Genomic DNA, 27,829 nt, shown 5'->3' on the forward strand with positions numbered 1-27,829 from the left:
AGACCACAGTTGTCTCCAAATGTTTTGAGACACATAAAGAAAAGATTTAAATTTCCAAAAATAGTTCTTTCAAATAATTTAAAAATGAAGAAAATATGTTCAACTATCATTCCATAATTCTTGAACTCTTTTTGTCCTCGAACACAAAATCCTCATAGAGAAGGTGAAATGGACGGGTCTAACCTTGTTCTATGTCTTCGGGCACGAGAAAGATCAAGGTTGTAAGATCAGTTGTGCTCTCACACTACCACGACGTCCTCTTCCGAGAAGCATCTAAACCATGATTCACTATGGTCCATAAGGAGATGCGGGTGAAGGACGTAGTCCGGCTGAATGCCTTCTTTAAGTGTAGTCCTGATCCTTGAGATACACTAATGTAGATCAATCATGCATTTTGAAATTGATTGCAAGCCAAAATTTCAAAATTTATGCATCAAGATCACCTTCCCAATCCTTGCAATTGGATGAAACATGCAAATCAGAATGAGCAGATCTGGTCCAGAAGTGTAGCATACTCTTAATCATTATCAACAATCCAACTTATTCAGATACCACTGTCGGGAATCGAAAATTTGCAAGAACAACTCCGACGGAAAAGTCACTATGGCTGGTGATCTACAACCACAACTGTTGGATTCAGAGCTTGCTGGTGACAGCAATGGATCGGGTCTTGGGCCGGGGCGGGGGGAGCTCCTTTGAGGCGACCAAAGTGAGAAGCCCATTATTGACCTGAGCCTTGATCTGGTCCTGCTTGACGTCATCTGGAAGACAGAATCGCCAGGCTAACTCCCCCTTTCCCCTCTCCGTCATCCGCCACGTGGCGTCCCTCGGGACAAGCGTCTTCTCCTTTGGCTCTCCTTGGACAAGGATCCACCCTCCTTCCTCCAATTGAACCTTCACCTCGTCCTTCCCCAGTCCTGCCCCATCATCCCATCAGCCGAGGTTCGAGACACACGATATCGGTTGGTTCGGTCATCCGTCACAGAGTCTGCAGTTTCGTTTTGTTTAACTAGTGGTTGTCAAATGCCATCCAAATGTGCCACACCCTACTACCCGACAATGGGGTTTGGCATCGAGGTCAACATCTGACAATGGGGTCAACGTTGACCTGAAGGTTGACCCCATTCGTCAATGTGATTTCTGTTAAATGACAGTTAAAGCAGACACCATCATCAACAAAACATTGACCACTCGTCGTGTGATCAGCAGAGGTTTGGGATGGATGACGGCAGTTCGTTCAGTCATCTAATGACCGAACAGCACGGATCAGAAGTATAGTGCAGGGACGCCGACGGGACGATTTTTTCATCCTGGACGAAAAAATCGTCCCGTCCAAGGGTTTGGACGAATTTTGGGACGAAAATTCGTCCCTGGGACCACTGAATGGGACGGTTTTCGTCCTTTGGAACGAAAATACCGTCCGTCCAGAGGTCTCGGACGATGGACGGACAAATCTAGACGAAAAACTGCCAGATTCACATCTGACAGTTGAGATATAGCCACGCGGCCTCGCTATGACAATTTGCATCAAAGGCCCTGTATTTTTACCAGCGTGCAAACTGACGCCACTCAGAAATAATTGTACATATGTCCCTTTGGATTCTCTCTCCTCCGTAATTCCTTAAAAAACTTAGAAAAATATATATTAATAAATTAAAAATAGAAAATGGGTTTTTTTGTCCGGGACAGTTTTTTCCCCAGGACTGGACGGGACGGTTTTCATACCGTCGGACGACAAACTCATCCCGTCCTTTGTCCATGCACTGAATCTGGACGTCGGACGGGAAGAAATTCGTCCCATCCTGTCCTTCGTCCACGTCCGGGACGATCCGTAACTATAATCAGAACTAGGGTCGATGACGCGACAGTTGATGCCATTCATCACTTGTGATTTCTGCTGAATTATTGTTCAACGTCATCTGCACGTGCCAAAACCCAAGCCCGGATGACGGAGGGAAAGTAGTTCATGCTAATATTATGGACGGATGACGAATGGAACGGACCGCAGGAAGGATTGCGTTCCCGAATCCGGGAAGGATGAAGGATGACGGATAGCAAAGAAGACAGGAGGATTGTATTTCTGAATTGGGGAAGGATGACGGGTGACGGATGACGTATATAAAGGAAGGCACGAAGGATAATGGATGACGGAAAGAAAGGAATGCGTGAAGGATTGTGGTTCTAAATTGGGGAAGGATGACGGATAAAAATGCAACAACGATTGCGTTCCTGAATTGGGGACGGATGACGGATGACGGATGACAAATGAAGACCGAAGGATTGAATTCCCGCATTGGGTATGGACGACGGATGACGGATATAAAAACAATGCAGGCAGGATTACGTTCCGCATTGGGGAAGGACGACGGATGACGGATATAAAGCAATGCAGGAAGGATTGCGTTCCCAAATCGAGGAAGGACGACGGATGACGGATATAAAGCAATGCAGGAAGGATTGCGTTCCCAAATCGAGGAAGGACGACGGATGACGGATAGAGAGGCACACAGGAAGGATTGAGTTCCCGAATTGGGGAAGGACGACAGATGACGGATGGAATTTCGCTGAAGTTGAGAAGGAGATCGAACCTGGGACGTTGATCTTGAAGAAGTGGGCGGACGGAGTCTCGATCCAGTCCATCTCCCCCGTCAACGAGCCCGTCCGCCAATCCGTCAACGCGCCGCCGCTGCCGCCGAAGAAGAGCCGGCGAAGAGGCACGCCGAACAACTCCCCCGCCATCGCACTGCTTTGTCGATCGCAGTCGATTCCAGCGAAGAAATCGACGAAGAAGGAAGCTTCGAGAGAGGCCCGTCGTCGTTTCGATCGAAATCGGAAGCTTCTCGATTGATTCGGCCGATCATCATCTTCAAACTTGATGAAAAAAAAAAGAGAAGAAAAAGGAAAATAATCTACTGATTGATGAGATGGGCTTATCTGTTTTACCAGGCCCAAAAGATTAATTTCTTTTTTATCCAATTATTTATGTGCTTGTCTTTTTTTTATTGGCAAAAACACGGTGTCGGGTATGACGGAAGCTGGGTTGTGCTCGTAGACTGACCCGGCCGTGCCTTGGACGCCACCCTGGAGGGTTTTATGTATGTTAATGTTTAGGGTTTGCTGGAGTTTGTCACCCGTCATGGTTGAGTACACTTGCCACATCAACTTAGATGATACAAACTCAGCATGTGGTATTATTCGGCTCCACCTTGAATTTGCAGATCTATGCCGACAACTAAACCCAACTTCTAGAGAGAGAAAGAGAGAGAGAGAGATGGCTGGGTTTTGACAAATATGCGCATTTTAGTTGTTTCATTTTGGAAGACTACATGGATAGTACGTTAAGCTTTGGTAGTGAGGGTTTATGTACCCGTCCCACTATGAGCCCATCTATATTTTGATCATAATACATTCATTTTATTTCATTTTAAAATATTCAAGTTCTTAGATGTAATAATGTAATATGTCAGCTAACTTCTGGTTAAATCCCACACTTTCTTGAAATTTGCAACCCTATTTTCAGCCACAGCCCTATTTGAAATAATGGTCAAAGTAATACATGATATCACCTTATATTCAAGAGGATTTTTGATAAAAATGGGCATGGACGAATCATATGTGGATGGGTAAAAGTTTAGAGAGATCACATATGCATGTTATTATGAGAAAATAGAAGAAAATTTTGTCATCACACATTTCCCACATGTGATGTGGCCTAAGATGCACAAAAGATTTAGTAAACTCCATTTTACCTTGCATGATAAATTACCATATTTAAAAGAGAACAAAAATAACATAGAAATATATATTTATTTTCCTGATTTGAAATGGCATCTAATACATTGTTCCATTACCATGTTGGTATCCCCATAAATTGAGAAATTCAGTAGCGACATGGAGGAAACGTTTCATCCCTAGGGTCTTTCACTTTTGTGAGAATGTATAATTAGTCTATGAGATAGATTAAACAAAACATACTAAGTAAGCCTACAAATTATAACTTTCATCTAATTACCTAAATATCTATTTATAATCATTTCATTAGAATAACATTATTTTTATGTTTTATGTAATTAACATTTTTTGGTTAGACTAGCTGTATAGAGATCAGATCAGTTAAGTTGATCAAACAAGTGGGAGTAGACGATCACTGGATTGATCTGTTTTGTAGCTCAATTGGATTAAGATAAAATTGAATCAAAATCTGTGATTCAGGGGCATTCATCTATTTACCAAATGGTATTGTTCACTGATGATCAGTCTGTTTGATCAATAGACTCATTCGGATAAGATCAGACTTATTTGGACAACCCAAATTACAATACGAAGAGACTGAGAGAGAGAGAGAGAGTAATACGTGAGATGTTAGATGGGGAGAGAGAGGGCTATAACATAAATTACCAGAGCAACCAAGTGATGAATATCCTTAACCCTTGTGCTGAGAAATGTCATGGAAAAGATACAGAAATATTTGTTATTGAAATTGTTATATTTCTAATTGGTATGAGTCAAATTGATATAGTGAATCAATCTATCGTGATTGATAACTAATCAATCATTTCAACTTCCAAGAGAGATTTCCTAGGCAAGCTTGGGGTCGATGCATTTGGCACCCAACGATTATCACCCACATCTCGTTCTTCCTTTCAAGATTCATGCACCCTGGCCAACCTACTGATGATTGGGTGACCCAAATTGGTTACTCCATTAGTTCATGCTGCCATTGTTTCACCCAGGTGGGTAAAAAATAAAACATCTAAAGTGAGCATATTTGTCAAAACCCAGCCATCCATCCAGATATGAAAATTCAAGGTGGAGCCAAATAATACCACATGCCGAGTTTGTATCATCTAAGTTGATACGGCAAGTGTCACAGCGTGAACTAATACATATGTCACCTTATATTCAAGTGGCTTTGAAATAAAAATGGGCATGGACGAATCATGTGGATGGTACAATTTTAGAGTGCTCACATAATCACGTTATTAGGAAAAAATAGAAGAGAACAAATTTCCCACTTAGTGAAAACCTTTTTACTTTCATGAAAAAATCAGCTAATCAAAAAGAGCACAACTAACATAGAGATATATTTTCATTTTACTGATTAGAAATGTCATCTAATATATTGTCCCAGTATCATGTTGGCATACCAATAAATTGAGATATTTTGTAGCATCATAGAGGAAAATTTTCATCCCTATGGTCTTTCACTTTGGCAACTAAGGCAAGAATGGATAATAAGTCTATGAGACAGATTAATCATAGCATAGTAAGCCTATAAATTGTAACTTTCATCTGATGGTGGCCTAAAAAGATATTTTTAATACTCTTATTAGCATAATTTTATCCATTATATGTATAAACATTTTTTGGCTATATTAACTGGATTGATCAATCAAATGGGAGTAGATGGTGATTGGATTTATCTAATTTATTGATCAGCTCAGTTGGATTGAGATCAAATTGAATCAAACCTGTAATTGAGAGGTATTCATCTCTTCATAAAATGCTCTTGTTTACTGATGATCGGTCCATTTGATCAATCGAATCACTCGAATGAGAGCAGATTTAGTTGGACAACCCAAATTAGGACATGAAGAGACTGAGAGAGAGAGAGGAGACACAGAGAGAGAGAGAGAGAGAGAGAGAATAATATGTAAAATGGTAGAGGGGGGGAGAAGGTTATAACATAACCTACCAGAAAAACCAAGTGACGACTATCCTTATTGCTGGTTCTGAGAAATGCTGAGGAAAAGATAGAGAATTATTTGTTATTAAACTATTTCTCTGTTTCTAATTGGTATCAATCAAATTGATCTATTGAATCAATTTATCGTGATTGGTGAATAGTTGATAATTTCAACTGGTTTCCACCCTCTCTCCATTTTTTAATACTTTTTTATTCAACAGTAGGAAAAATTTTATAAATTCTTTTCAGCACAAAAGGAAAATGGAAAAGTAACTACATTCATGTGTGCAGGCGTCTATCATAAGAGATACCCAAATGATAGATGAACGTTAATTTAATTATTGCAGAGGGGATAATATCTTAATAATGGTACTTTTTAGTTTTGTCCATTCACCGTCCAACCAATTACGAAGTAATTCTAAGAATATTTTTTCTCCATCTCTAATTCGTCATGAATTTATTTCCCAAAATTGTATTATGGTCACTTCAATAACAATATATCAAAGTTCCATTTAAAGAGCTCTAGTTGTAGGAAAAGGTTCAATCTAAGAAGTTAAATGATAAGATGACATCTTAAAATCCTTTTTATCCAACATTTTTGTTCTAACCAGGGAGACTGAAAAACACTAAGAAGGTGGGGGGTGTTGAATCTGTGTTTTTAAATATCACCTCTTATCTTTTTTCTGAAATCATTTTGTGTATTACTGGACTAACACTAACTACTCTTCTCACTTTGAGACAACTTTCTTTACCCTGGTTTGGGAACCAACCTACATGGTTCCGTTATCCAGCCAAAAGATTCGCTAAGATTCTGGACAACCTTTAGCCAAAACCAATATATTGTCCAAGTTACAGATTCAATCTGTGCGCTTATCACTATCTCTCAAAACACTATCTGAATATCTCTAGAATTGAAATGTATTAAACTCTTCCCTTTGAGTCTCTTCACCAGCACCTTTGACTGGTCCTTCCTATCTTAAGATATTAAGTTCCTTGAAGTTTCTACATCTCCAATCCTCCTTCAAGACTTCCTGACATAGTTATTCTTGACCTCAGTGCTTCAACCTGAAAAGTAAATGCACTACTCACTAGCTTCTTTAACCTATATTTTATGTTTGATATTTGCAACGCTTGAACAATAGTGTAATCTTATTGTTTTAAGAAAATTGTAAATATCTAATAAATATTTACAATTATATGATTCATTGTAGAAATTATTTCTCAAATTTTAACTGTGCATGGTTTGAATTCAGATTAACATAAAATTTGATGCAAAATTAAAAAAACTATATAATACAATGTTGACTAAAAAATATGCCAAGAAAGAATAAAATTTTCATTCAATGATATTTTTATACATAGTCTTGATATTTTCCTAAAATGCAGTAAAATTTTATAACCTAAATTAAAATATCTTTGTAGATAATTTTTCAGAAGTGATTTATAGCATAATTTTGTAATAATTCTGCGCCATACTTCAGGGGTCCCTGGAGTTAATATTTAAGATAAATTATTTTTAGGTAAATTCTAATAAATTTGTGAAAATATTTCAAAAACGTTCTGAAGATTCAATTCCACAAAATTATTTTTAAATCCAACTTCTGATAAATATGTGGACAATATTCCATAAACGATTTCGAGTGTTAAATGCATATAAAGTTTTTATCAACTTCTAGCATACATTTGTACAATATTACAGAATTATTTATAGATAAATTTTTTTTCAAATGCCAATTATTTATTGAAGCAAAATTCTGATGACTCTGTAGACAATATTGCATAAATGATTTTTAGTGGTAAATTAAGATAATTTTTTAAAGCCAACTTCTATTAAATTTGTAGACAATATCACAGAGACGTTTTATAGGTTCAAATGCAGATAAATTTTTTTAAAGCCCACCTCTTATAACTCTGTAGAAAAATACTGCATAAATTATTTCTAGTGTTAAATTGAGGTAAATTTTTGTTATGCCAACTAGAAAAAATCTATGGACTATATTGTAGAAACAATTTCTGGATTCAAATGCATATAACATATTTTAAGCCTACTTTTTATTCAATAAATTATTTCTAGTGTTAAATCAAGAGAGAGTCTTTTAAATAAATCTCAAGACAATATTGAAGAAAGATTTTTACGTTTAAATGCATATAGAGTTTTATAAGGGACTTATAATAACTCCATAGAGTACATTCCAGAAATGACCAAAACTTTCTACGCCAACATGTTATGACTTTCAATATAACATTCTAGAATTGGTTTCTAGTATTAGATCCATATAAAAATTTTGAGCAAATTTATTTTGAATCTGTAGACAACTTTTTAGAGATGATTTCTAGCTTTCAATGCAGATAATATTTTTTTAAGCCAACTTTTATTAAATATGTAGACAACACCACATAAATAATTTCTAATGTTAGATGCAGGTAAAGTTTTTTTAAGACAACTTATTGTAACTCTCCAGGTAAAATTTCATAAATGATCTCTAGTGTTAAATGTGGAAAAAGTTTTTTAGGCCAATTTATAATAAATCTCAAGACATTACTGAATTTTTTAGTGAATTCAACAGTAAAAATTATCATATTCAGTATTCTACTAAAATTCAGGAGTGATATATCTAAATTATTTTACTATAAACGCAGTAATAATAAGAAAACAATTTTCAACACATAAAAAAGAAGAAATAATGTGAAAAATTGAAGCAGTTATGATTGTATTATACTCACCTTACTTTTTATTTTCCAAAATAAGAAAGTTTGTAAATAAAATTTAGGAACTTACAGAACCAGGAACCTAATATTTCAAGTCATTTTTTCAGACAATTTGCACAGCCAACAACAAAAAAATTTAGGTATTTGCTTCAGAATATTTGAAGAACAAAAATATAATCTTTCAAGATGCCACTTAAGGGGGTTTTATATATGTTAAGGTATAGGGTTTGGAAGATTTATCAATCATGTTGATTGAGTCTATATGCTGCATCAACTTGGTTTATACAAACCTCCTTTATTATAATAAGCTATTGGAGACATGATATTATTTGGTTCCACCTTGAACTTTCATATTTGGATGGATGGCTGAACTCATATTCTAGAGAGAGATATAAATACGACAATTATGGATGGTTTTGAAAAATGGGCTCCATTTAGATTTTTTATTTTGGATGCTTGAGAGTGACAGTTTATGTACCTGTTCTAGTAAAATCCAACCTATAATTTGATTATAATACATGATAAGTCAAAATTTAGGGGTTTAATGTCATTGTTTCAATCCAGACTTAACCAGCAAAGTTTTGGAAAATTTCCACTTAAATACTATATAGTTAATAAAGGGCAAGTAAGGGGTCAATCCACAGAGAGACACAAATTTAATTTCAGAAATTTTTCCAATTTTTGGTTCATTTATATAATTTTATATGATTTAAATTCAAGCAGACTTACAAAGAAAAACACCAAAAAAATTTATACCAATTTTCGTAATTTCAATTAACACTAGAAATAGAAATTAATTTTTTTTATATTTTTCTGGAATTAAATTCACACCAAAAACCACTAGAAATATGATAATCAGAGATTTTTAGAATTTTTAAAATGTTAAAATCACTAGAAATTGATTATATTTTTAAAACAAAAAAATTTAAATTACCTATGCCGGTTCGAACCGGTTCGGGTGGCACCCGAACTGAGGCAAAATTTGTTCCAAGTCTTGAAGGGGAGCGCCCTTCTGTCCAGCAAGTGCACTGTTGTGCATGTGCACGACTGGCTGCCAAAAGGCGCTCCTGCCGCCCACGTGTTGCCGTGCAGAGTACACCACCTCATAGCAGCGGCGGCGTATGAGAAATCTGAATTTAAATTGTAACAAATGACTTTTTTAATGTGATTTTCTAGAGGGATGAAGGGGAGTGATGATGAAGGGTCTAGAGAGAGATAAAGATAGATTTTAGAGATAGAAAGTGCAGAAATGATGTAGGGGAAGTTTGGAGTGGAATTTGAAGGGAAAACTGGTTGGGTTTTTTTATAAAATTTTGGGGGAATGAATTAGAGGTAAGGATGAAGGTGTAGAGAGAGAAATAGTCGACTCTAGAGAGAGAAATCAGGTGAGATGAGTGTTTAGAGTGAGAAAGTTATTGAATCAAAGGGGGAATGGATAGATAATGATGGGAAAATGGAAATCTAAGTTCATATGCCCATAATCTAAACCTATTGAGCCCTCAACGCTTACTCTCAAGTCTGGATCCTTATATTTCACCAGGATCAGGCATTTTTCAATGCAAACAAGAGATGAGATTGAATGAAAACATCAAGAAACTTACATCGAGCAGGTTGAGCAACATGGATTCAGAAATATGCCTTCTCCTTCTGGCTAGATGCTGGATAGAGCACTTTGAGAATGAGGGAAAATGAGGGAAGAAGAGACTATTTATACATAGGGAGAATTACTAAAATACCCCCTTGGTCATTTCTAATCTCTTTCATAGCCATTTTATCTCCTTTTATCCCATTGGTTGAGAGATTTTCCTTGTAATTTTCAGCTTCTTTCTTTTTGTAAAGTATTTGGGAGCCAAAATAGTCAGGTGAGGTCATAGCCCATCTTCCTCTGGTTGATCTTTTGAACGTCCACAACACCATTTGACCACTTCAAGCCCATTTGTAGAATCAATGAACTTCCAAAAATTCTATAACTCATTAAGAGTTGCATCTTTCGATTCATTTAAATTTCAGCACAAGTGTAACTATAAATTACTCATTGGTAATGAAACTTCTTGACTTCAAAGAAGCCAAGGAGGTTAGTTAAAAATGGCCATAATGTGCATAAACTGGAATTTATAGCTGATGCATAAATATTCAGTTAATCAAAATAATAACATGATAAATTCAAGATTAATAAAACCAAAATCATCTAAAATGTATGAAAATAACTATGCATTTATCTTGTTATCAATACATTCGTTTCATTTAATTTTAATGAATCATTTAAAAATATTTAAATGTCTTAGGTGTAACACTCTAATCTTTAGCATAAAATAATTTTCAAGTGTGTCTTATAATTTTATATAATATTTTATTTCTTCAGATAAGCTGGATAGAGATAAGATCAGTTAATCTCATCCATCAAATTCCCATAGATGAATAGATTGTCCAGTTTTATTCGTTAGATCAATCAGATTGAGATCAAACTGAATTAAAAGCTTTGATCAATGGCCATCCATCAATTGATCAAATGGTATTGTTCAACGGTGATTCATCTATTTGATCGATCAAATCCATTGATAAGATCAGACTAACTTGGACAACTCAATTTATGTCATAAAGAGACTACACAATATAGACTACACAGTCAATACTCCTTACATTTATGTAAATCATTTTTATTAATTGTTGGTGCTGAGAAATACATACAATGTGAAGGGGAGACAGAGTGAGGAGAGAGAGAGAGAGAGAAAGAGAGGGCTATTGTGTAAATTACCGGTGTAGCCAAGTGGTGACGATCTTTATTGTTGGTGCTAAGAAAAACTTTTGGCAAGTCTAGATATATTCAAAGTGATAAAGCTATATTTTTCATCGAATGACCTTTTTATTGCTAACCAGTATCAATCATAATGATCTATTGATGCAGTTGGTCATATTTAGAACAAATTCTTGTGAAGAAGTAATTAAAGGAAGAGAGAATTTATGATAATACATAATAATAAGTAATAGTGATGTTGTCAGGGAGAACTAGACAAACAAAGTTGTTGTATCAGATATTATTTATATTATTATTAAGGGTAATATTTTATGGATATTTGATTTAGTAAGTAAGTAGACTAATAAAATGGATTCATTGTTTTATTAGAAAGGAAAATAATAAAATAGGTGCTGAATAATTATTTTTAGATTTCAAGTATCTGGTAAGACTAATAAGATAGAGATATTAATATTGATACTATTCTTATTCGAAAATTTTTTATTGTGTTTTTATTTAATTTAACTAACATTTATGTTATATGTAAGATAAAAGACAGATATAATAATGATAGATTCTAATATTTAGGTAGGTAGTGAATAATGAATTTTATTTTAGTGAGATATAAGATAAAGAAGAAAATAGAAATGGAAATAAGCATTCAGATGGATAAGGGAGTGATATTATTTTATTATATGCATATTAATGAGGTAGACAACTAAGTGTATATATATTGTTGGGTTGTAGAGGCCTTGATATGGATGAATATGGTGATTCCATGCAATAGAAGACTCATAAATGGAGTTGTAACGACATCAACAAAACATGAAACGAAGCACCTTTGCATGATCACATCTGTGATTTGTTGGATCCCGGAGTGAGAAGAGTCGAGCTGCTCAAGTGTGTAGCTTCTAGACATATCCATGCAACCCTCAGCGCATTGAATATCCTACTTCACCATGTAAACTCCGTTAACCCTCCATCGTCATCCTTATGTGGTCCAGGTCACATTTGGAATGGAGAGGAGGTGTGGGGAGAAGGGAGAAGAAGGGGAAGGCTTCTCAAAATTCTGGCCCAGGTGAATTTTGTTCAAGACCTTCCCCTATTTATACTAAGTGGATATTTTTTATAAAAATCCTCCAAACTTAAGTATATCTTCTGATGTCTAAAGACCATTTGTGTGTGACCCTCTAAGCCAAGTACCAGTCAAGTTAACAACTCCAGTGACCCATTAAATTTTATTGGCCTTCCAAATTAATAAACTATATCATCATATATATTAATTAATGTCAGATCAATTAAACCTAATCGATAGGTTGAGTTTCCCATACGTGGGGTGCCAAGCTACACCTCCTGCTCTAGAAGATACAAAGGAGTGAGTAACGACTCTCTCATGGAATACGTTCCTCATCGGTTACCATGTAGATTCCCTCATCCACTTGAAGGCTCCAAGGATAACTTAGGATATGGTCAACTATCAAACCCTAATCAATCATCTAAGTTAGTACTGATGCGTTCAAAAATCATCGTAGAACTCTTCTCTCATATTTCATTACCTTGGGCAAGGACTTCATTGCATCATCTTCCTTGAGTTGTCATGTCTCATAGTCAAAACACAATGATCGTTCCATAAGACGTCTTTGGTGTCTCAGGTCTAAGGACCACTTACACAACCGTGACGTGAATCAACATGATTGATATTTGGTATAATATCATTCAGGGATTCGTACGGATCAATTCAGTGAAATCTTTCCACTAAAGAGCACCCACTATCTATCCTTAGTGTCTCCACATTAATAGCTACAGGATCGGCAATACTCATCATATGAGAGAGGCTAGATAGTGTTATTCTATCAGGATAATTAGATGCCCTTCTCAAGCATCCTTCAAATAGGATTATTTAGAACACATGCTTAAGACTAGTGATCTTCACATTATGAGGAATAATTAAATGTAATTTGGATGTGAATATTTATTATATTATATGATTAATAGGTCACTTATACTGATAGTAACAAGGTTTATATAAGTACATATACTAAATAAGTTTCTTCTAAATACTATTTTTAGGGTAAAATTGGATTATTTGTCTATTTCCAATAAGTGTTCGATAGAATGGCTCAAAGACCTAGAGCTATTAAAATATGAAGAAATTCTGCTTCAACCTGCATGGGATATAAATCTATGCATTGCAAAATTTTAGAAACACAATAGATACTTGATGATTCTAGCAAGTTGAGAATGGGGGCATTGATCACCAGCCCTTATTGTCTGTGTGCAACTTCTCTCTTCTTCTTTTTCCATGATGCACATTTCCTGGCAGTTTGGATCTCATCTGGCACCTTCTTGCGCCAGGTGAGTCTGATAGGTGTTGTCACAATCTCAAATTTGGTTAGACAAGTCGAGATGAGTCTCCTGAGACCACCTTGCATATGGATCAAAAGATGCTTGAATTAGGGGCCATTGTGTTGGGTTCTATGTCTTGGTTCAACCATGGTTCCATGATGAAGAAGTGTGAAATCAATTCTTACTTGATCTATAAAACAATACATCAAATGTATCTTTTGGGGAACCTATTCCACCCTTGACCTGCTCTCATTGATATTGTTTTGAAGTCGTTCACATGTTCAGCCTCTAGAAGTATCCACGCTATCACTTGACACTTGGATCTCCACCTCTTCTTCTTTCACTCTCGATGAAAATCTTGAATATCTTCTCACCATGAAGACACTCTCCTTGGTTGAGTGGAGAAGATAACAGAGTGGAGAAAGGGGGGCTCTCAAATCTGGTGGCCTGGCTATTTGAAATAAGTTCCCCTACCATATTCATATTTTACTTAAGTCTTTCTCAAAAAACCATAAAGAAAAATATATTTACCAATGCTCTTATGATCTTATCTGTGTGAACCTCTATGCCCATGTATTATTCTAGTTAATAACTTATAGTGACCCAATAACAATTATTGGTCAACCTTATCAATTAAATATATCAATGTATAGATTAACTAAATAAGGATCGATTTAACCCGTGGGGTGCCAAGCTACACCCTCGTGCTCTAGAAGATACTGATTAGTGTTTGAACTCTCCCATCATCGCTTACCTTGTATGTATAATCCATCATCGGTTATTGTATGTGTATAATCCATCATCCACAAGACTCTCGAACGACTTAAGGTATGGTTGATCATAAAACCCTAGTTCAGCATTTGATTAGTAACGATGTGTAACGGGGATCATTAGAGAATGCCTTCTCTAATATCCTCACTGCCCTGGCCACGGATTTGTTGCATCATCTTCATTGAGTCAATCTCCTCTATAATGATCCCGTCTCGACCACTCAATCACTCCATGAGTTTCTTACTACATCCGAGCTATGACTTGTTTGAATCCCACGTTTAGAGGCTCATAAGTCGTAGTAAAAAATGTAGTCACCCATTCACTAGATATCCTTTGTGTCTCAGGTCAGTGGATCACTTATACAATCATGATATGAATCAACCTGATTGACTTTTAGGAATCATTCCACTCAGGAATTCGTACGGATCAATTCAGTGAACTCTTTCTCCAAAGAGCACCCACTATTTGACCTTAGTGTCTCCACATTAATAGACTCAGGATCAGTTATACTTCTTGTACAAGTAGGATCAATTAGTGTTATTCTCTCTGGAGAATTTGATGTCCATCTTAACTATCCACAGAATATGAATGTTTAGAATACGTATAAAGTCAGTGTTCCAGATGCAATTATTTTTATTTTCATCATATTAGTTTTTTTATGCAAGGTAGAAGATCTCAAAATCCACGTTTAATAGCTCTAAACGTATTGGGAAAGACAAAGAACTTGCAAGAATCTTGTGCAGAATTTGGGGAGACATTTGTGGAAGAGATTACGGATATGGCTAATATTCCTAATGATGATGAGGTTGAGGAAGTTTTATGAGCCAGCTGAAAGTACTATTCATCAAAGGGTCCGTGGGACAATAGATGTGAATGTGAATTTTAAAATAGACTTTCATCTTCATCAAAGATTTCTATCATTTTATGGAAAATTGAATAAAGATATTTGTGAGTACTTATATGAATTTGTGGAGTGATAAGCCAAAAATAAGGGTGAATTATGCGATTTTAAAATTCAATAGATGTGAATGTGAATTTTAAAATAGACCCTCATCTTCATCAAAATTTTTCATCATTTTATGGAAAATTGAATAAAGATACTTATGATTACTTATATGAATTTGTGGAGCGATAAGCCAAAAATAGGGGTGAATTATCCCTTATTGTTTTTGATTTTAACTTATACAATAAAATTTATAAACCCTTAGCTTAAGATGTATAATGATAAGTATATGTATCGTCCAAGGGAAGCTAGTAAGGAACCCTTAACTTGATTAAGTTGACCCTAATTAGAGTTAATTTAATCTTTAATGAAGATCAAATTTCCTAATTAGGTTAAGAAATTAGAAAGGAAGGTAGAAGAGATCAGAAGTCTAGAAGAATTAGGGATCTCAAATTGACTTCTTTGATCCAATAAAAAGGATCAAAGGGGCCAAGTAGAGGGACTAAGAAGGAAATTTGGTTTTATTTGTTTAGGGAAATCGGGTATCCAAATTCACTAACTACTATATCATAAACACAATCTAATATATCCTAGAAATTTAACCTTTATAACTTTTTTCTTAATGTGCAAGTGGAATAGCTAGATGAATTTTATAATCTCTCCTCTCAATCCTAGTAAGGGCTTGTACATGCCACTCGAACCAAGTGATTTTCAAAAGCAGACCAAGATCAATAGGAAAAATCACAAGTTTCACTAACACATAATCCAAATTACACAAAAATTCAAATATGATGACATAAAATATCAAATTCAGATGATCCAGGCTGGTTCTCCACTCTGTCTTTCATCTGTTAAAGAGACCCCTCCAGAATGACCTCCTCGTCCTGAATTTCAGCTTTTTATACTTAGGTTAAATGGTAAAAAATACCATTTTACCCCCAATAAGTAATTAATTTCATCTATAAAGGTGTAATCTTAATAATCCAATCATGCACATAGAAAGAGGAGGTCAAGATGATCACATCCATAAAAATTTGACCTCAATCCAAGTTCAGGAGCGAAAGTCGTTAATAAATGAAAATTGATCAATCTAAACCGTTAGAAAAAATTTTATTTATTTAATTTTAAATTTTGAAAAACGAAACCATGTGTCGATGTCTCATTGGTTGGCAAATTGTTAGACTTAAATTGACCGGTTCTTTCTCAGGGCGCCACGTACACCCTGGCGGAAATAAGAGAAAAAATTAAAAAAACACAAGATATATATCGCTACGTGCTTACTTCTATGTTTGTGTCACGGCCATCCAATCAAACGTTTCCACGTCAGCACCCATGTGTGCACTTACCGCCAAAAAAAGAAGAATTTTGGCTGAACGCATATCGGCCATCAGATTCCTTTCCGACAGCGGAGCTTTCGCCACGTGGCACGGGTAACTTAATTTCCCAATATTTTGCGGAAACATCCCTAGGTAATTTTTGCGCGCAAACGGACGCCGCCTAAAAACTATTTATGCATAAGCCCCTCCTCTTTCTCTCTCTTCCATATTTCCTAAAGAACATAGAAACAAATCCATAGTAATTTGATTAAAACCCAGTAAATATTTTAATTAGAACTTTATGCCTGCAATTGGCAACCAATAGCTGTTTTAAGGGCATATTTGCAACTAAAACTTCAGAAAAATCCCTCTGACTTTAGAAATTGCTTTAAAACTCTTATTTTTCTTATAAATATATCTTTTTATATTAAAAAATTCATTTCTTTCTCAAATAAGTTCCCAAAAACTTTGATAAAGTTCTAGAAAAATATATAATTTTAAATAATTCATTCCCACATTAATTAACATTAAAATTATTTTTTAAACCTGTCATTTTCATTTAAATAAAATTATTCCAAGCTTAAATAGATTCCATAAAATTGATAAATTAAGAGGAAATTAGGGGAAACTCAGAAATTACTTGGAAATATTAATTAACATTTAAATATATGATAAAAACACTATTTTAAACTCTTTAAATGCATAAAATTATGCTAATTATTTGAATACAATACTGAATTTAGCGTGTTATCATGGAGAAATGTGATTCTTATAACATTGCAGGAGTTACTTTAGATGCTTTAAAAAGGAGAATGTTCCCTCATACTTCTAAGTATAAGGCAAAAGATTGGTTCAGAATTGTGGGTAAAATTTTTCAGAACTGGAGTGAGATGGAGAGATTTTTTTGCAAAAATTATATTAAGTTGGAAGGAGTAATACTTATACAAAAGCAATTAGAGATTATACCCGGAGATCTGATTCTTTTAGTGAAGCTTGGGAAAGATTGAAATATCTTACTAGAAAATGCCCTCATCATGGTCTTCCTGATTGGCAAATAGTTCAATTATTTATGATGGATTGAATGACCATGAGAGAGATAGAGTGGATAGTGCTAGTGGTAGTAATTTTATAGATAAAACAATTTATGATGCTACTAGTATTATTGAAAAATTTTCAGAATAGTTGTGCATATCATCAGGGGTTTATTCACAATGGGAGTATTTCATGACCAAAACGTGGAGGGCTGATTAATGTTAGTCCAGTAGAACCTAATTTGTGGAAAGATAAGGTAGAGAGGGACTTATGCAAAGTGGGTAAGGCTGTTGAGGAGCTTTCCCAGAACATGAAGAAGATGAGATCCTCTCCAACCTTTATTTCCCCTTCTAATATCCCTAAAAATCCTACTCATCTTTCTTCCACAAATGACATTTGTCCTACTCTTGAAGAGGTGAACGAATATGAGAGAAATAATCTCATGCAAGGAGCTTGGAATCAGAGGGGCACTTATGGAACTCAAGGATGGAGCAGAGAGGGGAAGAAGAACTTCCAGCCATGTCCATATCGTCAGCAGAACAATCTAATTATCAGAATTTTTATTATAAACCTCGTCCCAATTTTGTTTTAAATTCTCAAGATTCATCTTCTAACTCCATGACGGATATGTTGAAGCAGATGGTGTTGAAGCAAGAAGAATTATTGGAGAATCAGAGAAGAATGGAGGCTAGAATGGATAATTTAGAGAGGGAGAATGTTGGACATGGAGGGCAAAATTCTCAAGGGAACTTCAGAGGTGACAAGAATAAAGGTAAAATTGATGACTTTGGCACCACTAGCCAAAGTTCATGTCAACTTCCAACCCAACCCAATATTAATGTTAGAAATATTTCTTGCATTGATTATGATTTTGATGACTCAGAACATGCTCCATCTAGTGAAAGTTTTGAATCTCATCAATCCTATCATGAACATGTGCATCTAAGTGGAATTTCTAGATTAAGGAATGGGAAGGAATCAGCTGATCTGCATGAGAGAAAACCGTATGAGGAACCTAACGTTGAGGAAGAATATATATGTGTTAATGATGTGAGAGAAGATCCAGAGGAGAGAAAATGACAACACTAGAACCTAATCCAAAAGATTATGAACCTCCCATTCCATTTTCCCAAGCTTTAAAATCTTCCAAAGCCCCCCTAGTAATACTCTATTGCTTAATTTTTTTAAAGTCACTATCACTATTCCTTTGGTTGATGCAATTCAGAATATTCCTTTATACTCATTTTGAAAAATCTTTGCGCTCCATCTAGAAAGCAAAAGAGGATTCAGTAATCTGAAAGTATTAGTTCTATTTTATTAAATCAGATTCCTAGGAAGAAATGGGATCCAAGTGCTCCATTCATTAAATGTGAGATTGAGGGAATGGTATTTATTTGGTCATTTTTAGACATGGGCAATGCATATGCTCCATCTCTTAGTGTTGAACTTTTAATAACTCTCCTCTCGTTAGCTTAATTTCCACCCATGCATCTCTAACTTTGCTCATTTTGTTTTGAACAATTAAGGCCATGGTGGGTCATTTGTTTATCTTCTTTTTTTGTTGTTTTCCTTTTTTATTTTTCCATTAAGCAGGATGACAATTGAGGAACAGTCAACTAGTCCAATGGCAGCCAACTCCATTGGGATGAGCAGCACCTTCTCCAATTCAGTTTGCATTTTCTTTGCCCCTACTTTTTACTATTATTTGCATTGGGGCAATTCATGTAGCAGTTTGGGGGTTAATTTAGATGTGAAACTGAAAATCTAATAGGCCTTTATGCATGAATGTTATAACTCTTGAAAGCATGCATCCCATAGAATCAACCCCACCTTGAGAATTTGTCCAAACTATGATCCCAAAGGTATGAGTAGGGAAGATAGGCTTTATAGAGGATCAAAAGCATCTCTTGAAAATATAACACATGAACCTAGAAACTCTTGATCAGTTCCTAAATGGTTAGGATATCTAGTAGGGTGAGGAGCAGACATGGAAATCAAAGGGTTGAAGTATTATCATTGTGGAAAGGAGTGATGAGTGAATTAATTGGATCGCACTCTTTGGTCAAGGATATGCATCATGGAGAATTTCATCTGGAAGCAGAGATAGTCATTTCTTCAAGTCTTAACTACCTTACTTCATCAACCACCACCCATCTTTCCCCACCTATGTATTTGTGAACTTAGATTTATCCTTTTCAGCTATCTTCTATGTTACTTAGAAGATGCCCAAATCCCAATTTTTTCTCCTCTTCCCTTTTGTGATATCGTCTATTGATGATTTATTTTCATTGTTATCTTCCTCTTTGTTTCTTCTACATCTTCTCATCCTATTTCATCTTATTCTCACTAGCATGGGATGACTTGCTTTCCTTTCAATTGAAAAACATTCATCATGTTTTCTTGTGTTGTTTCACTTCTTTTCTTGTGTGGAGAGTCAAATTAGTAAGGGAAGGGCATTTTAATGGTCTATGTCCTATATAATTGTTTCAAATGGTACATATCAAGAGCATCTAGCTAGACCAACATTTCATTGCTTCTCTTGTAGAACATGATATTATATGTAATGTTCTTGGTCGTTCACCCCAACTCAAAAAATAAGCAAATAAATAAAAATAATAAATAATAAAATTCAAAAAATCAAAAATCAAAAATCAAAAAGTAGAAAAAATAAAAAAATTCAAAAAAGAACTTTTATGGGTTTTTTTGTTTCTTTCATCATTCTCATTTCTCTTTTCCCATGATTTTTTGTCACTGTTATTACCCTTGCTTCTGGATACATGTCTATCTCATCCACACTCTTTATGAAACTCCACATCCTCATTTTTTTGTTTACATTCCTCTTATGTATTCTGTTCATTTTCCTATCATTGGGAGTGGGCTAGTTTATGAAACATCTACCCATCTGTCATCCATCATGTTCCCTTAACTCAAAACTCCTTAGATGCCACTCACCTTTCTCTTGTTTTCCCCGCCTATAGGTAGCTACATTTGAATTTAACCTCACCACACCTTTATTTTTTAGGTATGACTCTTGATATTCTGTGCTAGAACTCGAATGAGAATAATGACTTATTTCAAATTTCAGGTGGAAGAGAGCTCTTGTGAGGGTGAGATGAGGGCTACTTCTCTTGACTGATGAGGGCCACCTTTCTTGAGAGGGTGAGAGCTTTTCATGGTGATAGTACCATACCTAGAGAAAAGTAAGCTTCCCTCCTCATGATCACGAGCTCTTTCCATCACCACAAAGGACTTGATCATTAGTACTTTAGTATTTTATGGGCTATTTATACTTAGAGATGTGATTGATACTCATAACACTTCATACTTGAGTCTTTGTGTTTCAATGGATGGATGGACTTCTCAAAGGAGAATCTAATGCACATTGCTAAGGCACTAGCAATGAATCAAGTAGGGGGGTGTTGATAACATGATAAATACATGCATATTTCCATATATTTGAGATGTTTCCGGTATTATTAATTTAGAATGTATCATGTTTTTATTTGAATTAACCGAATATTTATGCATTAGGTAGAAATTCCAATTTTTTCACACGATGGTTATCTTTCACTAACTTCCTTGACTTCTCTGAAGTCAAGCAGTTTGACTAATGATGAGTGTTTTTTAGTTCCAAATGTGCATAAATATACAGGAATTAGAAGATATAATTCTTAGTGAATTGGAGGATTTTTGTGAGCTTGGTGATTATTAAGATGGGCTTGAATAGATCAAGTGGAGTTTTGGACCTTCAAAAAAGAAATCTGAGGAACATGGGCCACTACCTGACCTGCCTATTGGGTTCTCAAAAGCCTTCCGAAGAAAGAATTTGAAGATTACAAGGGGAATCTCTCAACCCAAGGTGAAAAAGAGGCAAAAATGGCAAGAAAAGAAATACCCAAAGGGGTATTTTATTAATTCTTCATGTTTATAAATACTCCTTTTTCCCTCATTTCCCATCATTCTGGACATGCTCCAGCCACTGGCTGGCCAGCAGGACAAGGCATATTTCAGAATCCAGGTTGCTCAACCTGCTTGATATAATTTATTGAAGTTTTCGCTCAATCTCAACTCTTGTTTGCATTGAAAAATGCCTGATCCTGGAAACATATAAGGATCTGGACTTGAGAGGAAGCATTGGGGGCTCATTAAGCTTGCATTGAGGTTTTAGGAACTTAGATTTCCAGTTCCCTATCACTATCCATCCATTTTCCCATTAAAATCATCACTTTCTCAATCAAAACACTCATTTTACTTAATTTCTCTCTCTAGAATCAACCCTTTCTTTCTATAGACCTTCATCCATATCCCTAGTTCATACCCTCAAAATTTCATAATAAATCTCCTTCATTTACACCTTCGAATTCCATCTCACACTCTCTACACCATTTATTCATTTTCACTCTCTATCTATTCATTTCAGCCATTTTCTCTCTCTAAACTCCTTTCTTTATCTCACTAAATCCATTCCCATCGCTCCCTAGATCTTCCATCATTTTCATTTCAAATTCCCAAAAAATCTTGTTTGAATTTCATTATTTAGGGCAAAAAATCAAGATTTTTTGCTCATGTCGCTGCCGGCGTGCACTGTTGTGCGCTGCCGTGCGCTACCGTGCAACGCATGGGGAGCAGGAGCGTGCTTCCAACTGCTAGTTAATTTGCGGGCAATGCGCGCCCCCCCCCCCCCCCGGGCAAAAGAACGCAATGTGTAGCACTTAGTCTGGCTAAGTCTTGACACCATTGGGCCAAGCCCAATTGGGCTGACCTACAAGCCCATTAAGTGGACCCAATTTGGGTCACTGACACAAGGACCCAAACGAGACGCGGCCCACTGACCTGAAAACCCAAACTGCCACCACCCCCTCGCCGTCGCCACCGCCGCCACTGCCATCGGCGATCATCGGAGCAGGTAATTTCTTCATTTTTGCATTAACAATTATTAAAAAATCATAAAAACAGAAAAAGTAGGAAAAATTATTATCTGCATTTCAAAATGCTGAAGCAAACCAGGAAAAATCCCTAAAATTAATATAATCAATTTCTAATGATTTTAACATCTAAAAAATTCTTTCAAAAAACTCTAACTTTCATTTTTAATATGCTAGTGGTTTTTTAAATTAAATTCAAAAAAATTCCAAATATATTTATTTTTGATTTGTGGTGTGAATTAAAATAAGGAAAATTAGTGTAAAATATTTTCAGAAAATTTCCACTTAAAAATCCATAAAAATATCAGTTATTATATCTCTCATTTTTGAACTCATTTTCTTCATTTCAAGCTTAAGAAAATTCTGAAGTTAAATTTCTACCTCTATGGATCGACCCTTTACTTTCCCTATACTAAGTTTAGAGTATTTAAGTGGAAAATTTCAAAAATATTGTTGGTTAAGTCTGAACTAAAACAATGACGTAATACCCCTAAATTTGGACTTATCAATCACCGTTTAAAAGTATTCAGATCTCTGATTTAAATTGCAGCCATGGACTCATTTAATCTTTAGTGTACCCCTGCCACATAAGCAATCATCGTTAGTCTGCCCCATCAGCATCCACTCACCTGATTCCTTTGTCAAAGGTCCCTCCATGCTTGTCATCAGTTGTGGCTAATTGGAAGCATGGAAAAGAAAATAAATAAAGAAGGAATTAATAATAATAATAATAAAATATCATTTTTATATTTTCCTTAATAAAGTTGGACAACCCAAATTTTATCAAAATACTTAAAGAAGCCCATAATGATGCAACCTTTGGATTAGGTGAACTAGAAGCCCGGTCATAGTTTCTTTTTATTTTTCTTAAGATTGTGGTTCAATAGGCCGCGATCCATTTCGTTGCATACCAGCCTGACCCGCATGACTGAAATAAAACAGTTGAGATAGATGTCCTATATTGAGGAAATCAAGAAACAAAAATGGTATATAAATTATATCTGATACTAATACATGAATTAAATGTCATTTCTCCCACTCACGTGCACGCGCTATCTCTGTACCAGACCTGTCGGGTACTATGGGATCCCTTTGTGGGCTTTCTTTAGGCTAGGCCTTATGTGTGTGTAGGATTTGACGGTCCCCGTCCGGTCCGGTTTTCTGGCATGGACCTAAACCTTACCTGAAGTTCGGTCTGGTTCCGGTCCGGTCTTGTTCAGTCGTGGTCCGATCCGTTACGAGGGGTGGCGGAGGAGCACGGGGGTCGCGGAGGCGTTGTGCGCGTGGAGCAGCGGCGATGAGCCATTGGGGCGGGTGATTGGAAGGGCGACGGGGAGGGGGATGGGTAGTACGTGGGACAGGGTCCAGTCTGCTGAAGTTTGGTCCAGTTCCGGTCGTCTTGTTCGGTCCCAGTTTGGTCCGGTCCAACCGGTCCCCGGTCCAAAATGTCAAAACCTATGTGTGTGTACTGTTGAGCACTATTGCTTGGGCATCAATTCTTGCCAGTTGTGGCTGAGCTTGAACACCCTACGCTCACCAATCTGTGTTTGGATTAAGCACTATTGTGCATGGCTCAACCATAGGTGTCTCACTTATAAACCAATCTTTTATGTTTTGTTCTTCTTGTATCTCTCTCTTTTCATTTCTTTCTTCGAATTCGACTTCATTCCTGAAAAATATAAAATAAAAAATGAGAGAAAATAATTAAATTTCATTAAAATTAATAATGTTTTAACCATATTTTCAATGAGCTTTAATGGGCATGTAAATTATGTGAAAAATTACATTTAAAAAGTATTATTTTAACAAAATGGCCCATTTAATGCATGACATCAGATTCACATAAAAATGTACATGATATCAGAAATATGATACCAAAATGTCCTTAAGATGTGTATTTTCCATGACTCATTTTGGGTTGGTCAATAATAATCTAACTAACGACTTATAATATTTTTGTCCCTACGCCGACCAACCTATTATTTAGGACATTCTAACAACAGGTAGTCTTCATCTTTAATTCCTCAATAATTTATTTACCAAACTTTTGTTATGATCACCTCAATAACAATCAATTAAAATATAAGAGGTTCAATTTCTATGAGAAGGTACACTTAAGGAGCTCCATATATAGGAAAATGATCAATTTTTTCTCCAATATTTTATATTATTATATGTCAGCTTATAGCTGATCTCGCAGTCGTGGAGCTTCTCCACTTGTTCAAACCCTAGCCGCTAGAGGGAGAGAGGGAGAGAGAGACAAATTCAACTCAAACATACAAAAAACCCCCTTAATGATTCAAAAGGATATCCCAGTATTTAAACTGGGTTTACAGTTATTGGGTCTCGCATACCCAAAACGATAGATCTGCCATCATAAGGGCATTTCTACAATAACGAGAATTGTAGGGTTTAATAAAATAAATTAAAAAAAGGAAAAAAATTAAACGAGGAGAGTGGTGGCTGTCTGCTGACACCCGCCTCAAGCTGGGAGATATATATTCTTCATGCCGAGCTTGCTAGTCAGCCTTTGAAATATGCTTCCATGTAAGCCTTCGGTAAGAATGTATGCTGCCTGATCTGCTGACTGGACATACTTTATCTTGATTATGCCTTCGTCAATTTTCTCCCGGATGAAATGTCTGTCAATCTCGCCATGCTTTGTACGATCATGTTGAACAGGATTATGTGCAATATCGATAGCTGGCTTGTTGTCGTAGTGAAGTACAATTGGTCACTCTTGGTAAGCTCTCTTGTCTTCAAGGACTCCTCTTATTCAAAGTGCTTCGCATATTCCTTTGACTAATGCCCTCAGAGCTCGATCTTGACACAACATCTTGCCTTTTACTTCTCCATGTAGTAAGGCTTCCTCCCATAAAGGAACAATATCATGATGTCAATCTTCTATCTAGGATTGATCCTCCATAGTCTGCATCGGTGTACATTGCTAGAGACATATCTCCCCCTCTTTTAAACAGTAGGCCTTGTCCAGCTGTACCTTTTAAATATGACAGGATTCTATGTGGCGCATTCAGATGAGGTTCCCTTGGGCTATGCATGAATTGGCTCAGAACCCCCACCGCAAATGCTGTGTATGGTCTTGTATGATTCAGATATATCAGCTTACCAACTAAACGTTGGTACTGATCTTTGTTGATCGGAGCAGCATCCTCACAAGTACCAAGCTTACTGTTTGGATCAATTGGAGTACTTGAAGGTTTTCACTCAACCATCACTGTCTCATGCAAAAAATCTACTGTATATTTCCTCTGTGAAATAAAAATCCCTTCATCAGAGTAAGCAATTTCAATTCCCATAAAATACCGTAGTTGACCAAGAGATTTAATATCAAAGAGCTTGCTCAGTTGGTTGTTTAGGTGATGGATCTCTTCATAATTATCACCTGAAATTATGATATCATCAACATACACCAAGAGGACCACAATTCCTCCCGAGGTGGAATGCTTGAAAAATAGAGTATGATCCCAGTTACTTTGCCTATAACCCATTTCTTTCATAGACGTAGAGAACCTTCCAAACCAGCCGTTGGGTGATTGTTTTAACCCATATAGAGCTTTCTTCAATCAACACACCTTCCTTTCCCCTTGTTCACCATTATATCATGGGGTAAGTCCATATATACTTTTTCGAGATCACCATGTAGAAGCGCATTTCTAATGTCATATTGGTGCATCTGCCATCCCAACTTTGCAGCCACTACTATGAGAATTCTCAGTGTTTAACTTCGCTATAGTAGCCAATGTCTCTTTGTAGTCAATTCCATATGATTGAGTATAGCAAATATTTTTATTATATTTGCTTGTATATAGCCATCTACAGCCTACTATCTTCCGGTTGTTTGGCACAGGCACCACCTCCCATGTGTTATTCTTTCGTAATGCTTTCATTTCTACTTCCATTGCTTCTCTCCATCTTGGTAACTTCATTGCCTCTTCAACATTAATTGGTATATCTTCTTTGTCAACATTGGTAAGGAATGCACGATAGCTTGGAGTGACTCTTTCATAGCTAACAACATGTGATAGGGGATACCTGCCATGTTGAGTGCATGTCCGCTTCCCTTTTCTTAGGGCAATTGACCAGCCCAGATCTTCATTCTGTAACTCTTCTTCGACTGACATCTCCTCATCAACACTGGGACTTTCTGCTCCTCCTCCAGGCAGTGAAATATGTGTTGGAGAACTCTCTACATTATCGTCTTCAGAAATAATTTGACCATATCCTTGCCCTAATGCTTGAGTTTTATTCTGCCATTGGCTCTCCTAACCTGATGTAGATCCCATGTTGTAGTCATCTTGTTTGTCATTACCCTTTGTTGTAAGAGAATCTGGAATATGCCCAAACTCTGCTTCATTGTTGTTGCTTGATGGGCTGTAGTACATATTATCTTCATTGAAGGTCACATCTGCAGAGATGAAGAACTTTCTCAAGGTTGTGATGTAGCATTTGTAACCTTTCTGGGTAGGTGAATATCCCATAAATACACACTTAATTGATCTTGGAGTGAGCTTTATACCAAGGCTATGAACATGAACAAAAGATGTACATCCAAAGACTCTTATTGGAATGGATGAACTTATCTTGACCTCTGGAAAATACTTCGACATCGATTCAAGGGGGCTTTTATATTCTAATTTTCTGACGGAAGCCGGTTAATCAAATATACAGCTTTAAGGATGGCATCTCCCCAGAATTGACGTGGAACCTGGCCTTGGAAGAGTAATGTCCTGGTAGTGGCAATCACATGCCCAATTTTCCGTTCTGCAATCCCATTCTGTTGGGGAGTATTTACACAAGAAGACTCATGAATTATACCCTGATCACTAAAATAGGTGGTCAACGAACTGTTAAAATAATATTTGGCATTGTCAGATCAAAATTTTTAATAGTGATAGAATACTGACTCTTTATCAATGTGCAAAAATCTTGAATAATCTTGGATACTTCAGACTTGTATTTAAATAAGTGTACCCATGTCAGTCTAGTACAATCCTCAATGAGAATAAGAAACCAGCTCTCTCGGGTAATAGATGGAGTTCTGCACGGTCCCCAAATATCACTATGAATCATATCAAACGTACGATGCTTCCTTTCACTACTGCCAGAAAAAGAAGCTCACTTATGTTTTCCAAACTGACATGCATCACAAAATAAGTTTGATAAACCACTGTTTTTTACACAACTAGGAAACATCTTTTCCAAAATATCAAAAGATGGATGTCCAGTTCTAGAATGAAAAAGTTTGACTTCTTTAAGGTTCTCAGGTTCTGTGACTATGCTCCCTTTTGGTGTAGACTTGGAGCTCCCCACCATCAGCGCATCTCCAGGATTATCTTCCACTTGAAT

General features: G+C 36.1%; 1 protein-coding gene and 1 non-coding gene across 2 annotated transcripts; both read right to left on the reverse strand.

Annotated features, from left to right (window-relative positions):
- Positions 1-494: 494 nt before the first annotated feature.
- On the reverse strand, positions 495-2,865 carry LOC144704581 (16.0 kDa heat shock protein, peroxisomal-like). The gene is made up of 2 exons (XM_078577045.1): positions 2,589-2,865; positions 495-917 (listed from the first exon to the last, which is right to left on the reverse strand). The coding sequence occupies exons 1-2, from the start codon at positions 2,737-2,739 to the stop codon at positions 637-639; spliced, it is 432 nt and encodes a 143-aa protein (XP_078433171.1). The 5' UTR covers positions 2,740-2,865; the 3' UTR covers positions 495-636.
- A 14,575-nt stretch (positions 2,866-17,440) lies between these two features.
- Positions 17,441-17,546, reverse strand: LOC144705025 (small nucleolar RNA R71). Its single transcript, XR_013581939.1, has one exon. It is a non-coding gene; the product is annotated as a small nucleolar RNA R71 (small nucleolar RNA).
- Positions 17,547-27,829: the final 10,283 nt, after the last annotated feature.

This window comes from Wolffia australiana, chromosome 6, assembly GCF_029677425.1.
Source record: "Wolffia australiana isolate 7733 chromosome 6, ASM2967742v1".
Classification (NCBI taxonomy): Eukaryota; Viridiplantae; Streptophyta; class Magnoliopsida; order Alismatales; family Araceae; genus Wolffia; species Wolffia australiana.